The 7,955-nt window shown below is 37.8% G+C and overlaps 1 protein-coding gene across 2 annotated transcripts; it reads right to left on the reverse strand.

Annotated features, from left to right (window-relative positions):
* Positions 1–499: 499 nt before the first annotated feature.
* eef1a1a (eukaryotic translation elongation factor 1 alpha 1a) lies at positions 500–6,382 on the reverse strand. 2 transcript variants are annotated; one of them, XM_027136363.2, is made up of 8 exons: positions 6,237–6,382; positions 3,281–3,462; positions 2,990–3,169; positions 2,497–2,793; positions 2,210–2,360; positions 1,833–2,089; positions 1,448–1,682; positions 500–1,258 (listed from the first exon to the last, which is right to left on the reverse strand). In XM_027136363.2, the coding sequence occupies exons 2-8, from the start codon at positions 3,422–3,424 to the stop codon at positions 1,134–1,136; spliced, it is 1,389 nt and encodes a 462-aa protein (XP_026992164.1). In that variant the 5' UTR covers positions 3,425–3,462; positions 6,237–6,382; the 3' UTR covers positions 500–1,133. The 2 variants fall into 2 exon arrangements, with proteins under 2 accessions (XP_026992164.1, XP_026992166.1); XM_027136365.2 differs by lacking the exon at positions 6,237–6,382 and adding an exon at positions 6,179–6,201.
* Between the last annotated feature and the right edge of the window lie 1,573 nt (positions 6,383–7,955).

Here is a 7,955-nt window from a genome sequence, read left to right on the forward strand (position 1 = left end):
AAAAACAATACATCATAATTGTCACAATGTCTCTAAGAGCTGACACTTTCACATTAAACATAATATTCATTAATATGGCCAAGTTTACTTGCCATTTGAGACCATTTCATATGAAAAAGAGTCTAGCATGTAATTAATTATAATAATGAGATGCTCAGTCTGCTAAGTCTAAGGATGCACCATTGTTAATAAGGTGGTCGTAGCACATTTTCAGTTGCCCAACAGAGATAAACATAAAACCGTTCATCATTACAATAAACAAACGAACAAATCTGCAAATAGAAAAATGTGAAAACAAAATGAGTGTGAATTAAAAGTAGGCCTTTTGAAAAATTCTGATCTGACTCATTATTTTATTACCTGTTTTTTTTTTTTTTTTTTACTTTTTTTGCTAATCAAAATATTATTTTTATATTACCTTTATTAACCTTATCACCGCTGTTCATTTAAGTGAAACCATTCTGAAATGTTAATTTCAAAGAAAAGGGACTCAAAAGTATATGATTGCAGAACCTTTAATATGGCCAGATTTATCTGAATATTCAGAACAGTAAGGTGCAGAAGCTAAAGCCAATTAAAGTTTATAAGTGCCTGTGCAAAATCAGCTTTATGCCAAGTGCTTTAAGTGCTTGAAAAGTGCCCACCATGGTCTGATCTGGAAAGGTTGATTATTTTACAATTCTTTTAAAGCTTAAATAGTCCTAAAGACTAAGCAGTAACATGATTAAGTTACTAAGTGCAGCAAAACCTAAAACATACTCATCTACAAACACTAAAAGCAAGACAACAATATAAGAAGCAGACTAAAACTGCACTCCAGAGTAGGAGAGGTCATGTCAACATTTCTTCTCCAAAATGGTAATTTCGCATAATAGTGTGAACGGTCATAACCCAAATAAATAGATAACATTCCAAATAGTTACAAGCTAATATTACAAGTATCTCACATGATATAGATTTAAATTAAACAACATTTGATTTTATATTTAGTTTTTTTTCCTTCTGATACTTTTACGGTGCATTGGAACGATTAACCAATCTATGATTATGGAGTTTATGCAGTTAATCGGATATCGTGGGGTGACCTCTGTTCTGTTGTATGCGACACTGGAGTTGGCAGTCGAACACAAAATTCATTTGGCTTTCTGGGCTTTCTGAGCAGACTTGGTGACCTTTCCACCAGTCAGAGCCTTTTTTTCGACTCCCTTGATCACTCCAACTGCCACAGTCTGACGCATGTCACGCACTGCAAAGCGACCTGAAAGGTAAACACAGCATATCTGACAATTTTCCCTTATTAAACTGAGCAGAATTCTTACCAATACAACAGCATCAATATCCTACAACAAATTCCAATCATGTTCACAAGATTCCGATGAGTATTAAACAGTATTATATAGCTTTGGACTGGAATATATCACAACAGCACAAATGGCCAGGCACTCACCAAGAGGTGGATACTCTGAGAAGCTCTCCACACACATGGGTTTTCCAGGGATCATGTCCACAATTGCGGCATCTCCAGACTTGAGGTTCTTGGGATTATCCTCAAGTTTCTTTCCAGAGCGACGGTCAATCTTCTCCTTGAGCTCAGCAAACTTGCAGGCAATATGTGCAGTATGGCAGTCCAGCACTGGAGCATAACCTGCACTGATCTGCCCAGGGTGGTTCAGGATGATCACCTGATACAAAGAATTGCATCAGTCACTGTGACAATCTGCAACTCAATTATGCAAAACATTACACCATTTTCAAAAAGTGTATTTAACATGCAAATATATTTATTTTGTATATCTTTAAAGAGGATTAGCAGCACCAGAATTTGAACATACTTGAGCAGTGAAGCTGGCTGCCTCCTGGGGTGGATCATTTTTACTATCACCAGCAACATTCCCACGACGGATATCCTTCACTGAGACATTTTTGACATTGAAGCCCACATTGTCCCCTGGCAGTGCTTCAGACAGAGCCTCATGGTGCATCTCAACAGACTTTACCTCAGTAGTTAAATTAACAGGTGCAAAGGTCACCACCATTCCTGGCTTCAGAATGCCAGTCTCCACACGACCCACAGGGACAGTCCCAATACCTAATGAAAAAATGTATATAAAGCTACTTTACTTGTTTTAAATGAAAGATGTTAAGCAACAATTTACACTATGGATATTATTTTGATTGGTAAAAAATGCTGTCCTGCATTAAGCATCACCTCCAATCTTGTAGACATCCTGCAGAGGCAGACGAAGTGGCTTATCAGTGGGACGAGTTGGAGGCTGGATGGCATCAAGCGCCTCCAGGAGAGTAGTTCCTGATACGCTGCCATCCTTACGGGTAATCTTCCAGCCCTTGAACCAAGTCATCTACAGAAATGAGAGACACATAGCAATATAAGTCTCATAGTTACCATAAAAATCAATAATGAATCAAGAATCCTCAAAGGATTTGTCAAAACTATTGGGCAGTTTATTGTCAGTTACAGTATGATGTCGCTCTTACATTGGGGCTGGCCTCCAACATGTTATCCCCATTCCAACCAGAAATGGGGACAAATGCCACGGTTTCAGGGTTGTAGCCAATCTTCTTAATGTAGGTACTAACTTCTTTTACAATTTCCTCATAACGCTTTTGGCTGTAGTTTGGCTCAGTCGAGTCCATCTTATTAACACCTACAATGAGCTGTTTAACACCAAGTGTATAGGCCAGGAGAGCATGCTCTCTGGTTTGACCATTCTTTGAGATACCAGCTTCAAACTCACCGACACCAGCTGCCACTATCAGGACAGCACAATCTGCCTGAAATACACAAGCAGAAAAAAACATGAAGCACTGTCAAAACTCTGACTTCGAATATGCAAACATGAAGACTTGTGCCACAAAAAGACATGCCCTTCCTATTAACTATATCATCACATTTTATTAGGCTATGGTTTACTTAAAGCAAGGAAACCAGAGAGTAATTATTAATAATGTATTTCTCCAAAGGACTGACCTGAGAGGTGCCAGTAATCATGTTTTTGATGAAGTCTCTATGTCCAGGAGCATCAATGATTGTGACATAGTACTTGCTGGTCTCAAATTTCCACAGGGAAATGTCAATGGTGATACCCCGCTCCCGCTCTGCCTTCAGCTTATCCAACACCCAGGCATACTTAAAGGACCCCTTACCCATCTAAAACAGTTCAGACCATAATGTAAGAACATGTCTGGACAAACAGTCTTGTATCTACATTGGAAATGGTTTTGTTGCAAGGCTTTAAATGTAAAGGTCAAACAGTTCTACCTCGGCAGCTTCTTTCTCAAACTTCTCAATGGTTCTCTTGTCGATGCCACCACACTTATAGATGAGGTGGCCAGTCGTAGTGGACTTGCCAGAGTCAACATGGCCAATCACCACAATGTTGATGTGGAGCTTCTCCTTTCCCATGACTGGTTACACTGAATGTGCCAATAGAGCTATGAGGCCTGCCACATACCACACATGCCACACAGATGGCCAAAATTGTTGATACCCTTCCATTAAAAAAAAAAAACAACCCACAATGCTCACTGAAATAACTTGAAACTGAGAAAAGATATAATAAATAAAAAGTTAATACTAAGAATTGACTAATAAAAATCAGACAGAATTGTGATTCAACAGAAGCATGATACAAAAATGATGGTACCCTTAACTTAATATTTTGATGCACAAACTTTTAAGCCAATCGCTGCAATCAAGCATTTCTGTAAACTCTCAATCAGACTTCTGTACCTATCGACAGGTATTTTGGCCCACTCCTCATGGGCAAACTGCTCCAGATGGTTTGAAGGGTGCCTTCTCCAGACTGCATGTTTCAACTCTTTACACAGATGTTCAACAGGATTTAGATCAGGGGTCATGGAAGGCCACTTCAGAATAGTCTAACTTTTTGTTCTTAGCCATTCTTGGGTGTTTTAGCTGTGTGTTTTTGGGTCATTATCCTGATGGAGGACCCATGACATATGACTGAGACCTAACTTTCTGACATTGGGCAGCACATTTGGCTCCAGAATGCCTGGATAGTCTTGAGATTTCATTGTTCCCAGCACAGAACATAACCAAGCCTCCTCCATGGTGGAGGAGCTGAAGTGACTTCCAAAAAAGCTCCAGTTTTGTCCCATCAGTCCAAAGGACATTCTCCCAGATGCTTTGTGGTTTGTCAATATGCATTTTGGCAAATTCCAGTCTCGCTTTTATATGACTTGCTTTCAACATTGGAGTCATCCTCGGTCGTCTTCTATTAAGTCCACTTAATGCACAGTGACAGATGGAGAGAGGTGACACTTGACCTTAGAGTTCACCTCTAATCTCTTTGGAAGTTGTTCTGAGCCCTTTGGTTACCATTTGTATGAGCTGTCTCTTCAATCTGTCATCAATTTTTCTCTTCTGGCCACATCCAGGGAGGTTGGCTTCAGTCCTATGGACCTTATAATTCTGAATAATATGTGCAACTGTAGTCACAGATGTTTTGTCTATAAATTTCACACTAATCGCCTGAGACAACTCTCTCTTTAGCTTTCTGTGGTCCATGTTCAGGTTCACACCATGATACCAGACAGCACAGTGACTATTTTCACCCTTTAAATAGGCAGACTAAATGATTACAAGTTTGAAGACACCTGTGATGCTAACTGCAGGACACACTTTAGTTTAACATGTCCCTATGTCAAGTTATAAACTTGTAATCAAATATATGATTTGTAATCTTTTCCAGGGGTACCATAATTTTTGTCCAGGCCAGTTTCATTAGTTTTTTAAACGCTTCTATTGAACCACAATTCAAAAACAATGTCTGAAGTCAAATTTAGGAAATATTTACTTATATATACTTTTGTCTTTAAATATATGTGTATAAACAAATTAAAGTGTTTAAATACTTTTAAGTAATTTTAGTGACCATTGTTTTTTTTGTTTCTTTTATAAAAGTGTACCAACAATTTTGTCCATGTGTGAACATTAGAACAGAAAAAAAACAAAAGTCATAAATAATTTCATATTAATTACAGTGAAATGTTTTGAGCTCAGCTATTGCGTAGGCTGAGGAATTATACTTTGAGGAAGATTGTGCTTTTATGTCTAGCTGAGTTCAAAGCACCCTCAACACTTTCACCTACAGAAAAGTGTGCAGCACCATGGACAAGGGCAGAAGCAGAACACACACACTGCTTATTTTGCAATCCATTTCAACAACTTTATGAAACTGAATTGTGGATTCAATTGTGTCAACTAGTAAATGGCAACCTAAATCCCTCAAGTTTTTGTTTTCTTTTCTTTTTTCCCCTTCTTTTTACCTTAAAATGTAACATTACTCCATTTCTCTAGCACGACCACAAGCAAGATACCCAACACCAAACCGACATGCAACAAGATGCAAATAGGCCCTTCCACCTCGAGTCTCATCATTATGCTCACACACCCTGTTCTTCTCTGGCCATTTACAAATTTTTCTGGAGTTGTATAGCTTAGCTCAGGAGCACCGGGCTGATGCAACTGCATGAGCTTCCTTTCTTCAGTACATCTCATATCACCAGTCAAGCAGACCTCCATTTTGTAAGCAGCACTCTGAGCAGCCATTTGAGATTAAAAAGGAGCTACCAAAATGTATAGTTAAAGTACAATCAATTCTAGACCCTATACTATCTATCAAGACTGAAAAAGCTGTAATATTTCCCATTTATACCCCATTAGGTATTTATGTCACATTTAGTCATTAGGGACTGGTTATGCTTCTGTATATGGTTTGATGCAGAATAGTATATTTACGTAGGTTTCAGAATAAATAATTGATGCTGACATACTAAATTTCACCCTAAACTTTAACACAGGTGCCAATCTTTCTCGTGTTACCTAACGATTGTTTAACATCGTTACCGAATAACCTTGAGAGTTTATTATAGCTTGGGTGATAAACAAATAACCACAAATGACAACAAATAACAACAAACTAACAAATAACTATAAATGAGTACAGATCTGGAGTGTTCTACCACACACAGAGGTCAGTGACATGTCTAGGAGATTTAACAGCACAAGCTCCTCACTGCAGCCGCCGCCATGTTCCCTCATCACACACACTGGCTCTAACGCGACGTCTAATCCCTCACAGCATCACCCACTCACACTCCGCTAAACATTGTACACCATTGTAATTTGACTTACATAATGATAGAGAGTTGCTCCTGCCTCTAGTGTGTATGTAATGGAGGAGATACTGTACCTGCGCTGTAGGGAGCCGCTGCTGCTGCGTCTCACACACTGACACACTGACGCGCTCAGAGCTGCTTTATATTGCGCCACAGTGCGACTGCGCACTTCCGCGCTATAACACACCTGACGCTTGCTACTAAAGTTTTTTTGGTCGATTTCATTTATTTTATGCCATAAACAGCAACTGTTACACAATAAATAGCATCGCTAGGAATAAATAGCCTACAGATTTATCAGACGTGTCAGCTGGGTTTTGCTGTGTGCGCTGTTTGTTACACACTGTAGCGCCATTCGGGAGAAACGCTTCATAAAAGGGACTTTGACATGTTCGGGAATTTCTCTTGTGCATTCTAACAACGATAAGACAATATATATACAAGAAGACTATATATTTGCAAACATAAAGAAATTACAAACGCTACATATTTTTCTTTCCCAGGTGGTGATTACCATCAAAGGTGCATGTTTCCTACCTTGTGTGTGTTGACCTAAAAATATAATGTAATATTAATATAGCCTTTAATTAACTTTTAGTGTATAATTTCCCAGTAATGTACCTTAAATTGTTTACCATTTAAAACTGAAATGAACTGAATATGCTAGTGTAAAATGTATGGCATTACAACTAATCATCCTCAAACCGAAGTGCCTAAATTAAAAGATAAGCCTGCAATCATTCAAAAAAGAAAGCAGGATGACCTGAAAGCAGCAGGAGCAACAGGGAACACAGAGAACAATAAGCAATTTAGTTTGCTGCCAGGGTTTAAGGTATGCATGAGGTATGCAAAACTCCTCTGCTATAAAAGCAGAGTGAGTTCACTGGGGCATTTAGAAAGGATATGGGGCTCTGACTCTGCCAAAGCTGCTGGTGCATTTCAGGCCATTGAAGGAAACATTAATGGAGCAATGTACTGGGATACATTAAAGGAGTAATATATAAATAAATAACTCAAGACTTGTTTCAAGTCAAGGGATTTGCATAACAATCTCCTCACTTTTTCATGGAGAATTTTTAAACTGAGTTCTTTAATAGGACCCTCTTAAATTTGAGGAATTTAAGACAATTTGCCAAAATTAATTCTTCAAAATTGAACCACAATGCTGCAAAAAAAGATGATTACTACTTACCATCATCGTTGTAGTGTTGTAACAGCTACGTACATACTATTAGCAATATTCTGCAGTAATGTTAATTTTCCAAATAGTTTCCTTGAGCTGGAGTTTTTAAACCTCTGTAATACTGCTGTTGTGTGTTCTAAACATATAACATACTGCATTATCTTCTACATTTTGTGTTTCCTAAATCTGTTCCTAGTGAATGTTAGACTATTCAAGAAACTGGAAAATATTCTAGATCATAACCCAACATCTTAACATTTAATCAATTTGACTTAGTCTACTCGATCATACAATATGAGAACGTGTCGATAATGAATTTGGAGTTATTTGAATTTGATTTTCTGATGTCAAGAATTTGCTACAATTAATAAACATTTATACATATCATTGAGAATGAAAGGCCAAACCCAGTGAAAATATGTGTTTGTACAAAAGGGTAAGACATACATGTTTAGAATATATTAAATGCATTATGTGTTGAGGGGTTTTGTTATTAATGCCAGGAAAGATTGGAAATGCAAAAACTGAATTCATATGTATAAGAGTTAATACTAATTTGTTCAACACAATCTTTAGATTATTAAAACAAAAATAACCAAACAGTACAGGA

The sequence above is a fragment of the Tachysurus fulvidraco genome, chromosome 4 (genome assembly GCF_022655615.1).
Source record: "Tachysurus fulvidraco isolate hzauxx_2018 chromosome 4, HZAU_PFXX_2.0, whole genome shotgun sequence".
Lineage (NCBI taxonomy): Eukaryota > Metazoa > Chordata > Actinopteri > Siluriformes > Bagridae > Tachysurus > Tachysurus fulvidraco.

Excerpts from the sequence above, each read along its gene's own strand:
- eef1a1a (XM_027136363.2), bottom strand. The coding sequence starts at position 3,424 with ATGGGAAAGGAGAAGCTCCACATCAACATTGTGGTGATTGGCCATGTT. Across the intron at positions 2,361-2,496 it reads TGTTGGAGGCCAGCCCCAAT|ATGACTTGGTTCAAGGGCTG; the intron begins GTAAGAGCGACA and ends TCATTTCTGTAG. Across the intron at positions 1,683-1,832 it reads CAGCCAGCTTCACTGCTCAA|GTGATCATCCTGAACCACCC; the intron begins GTATGTTCAAAT and ends TCTTTGTATCAG.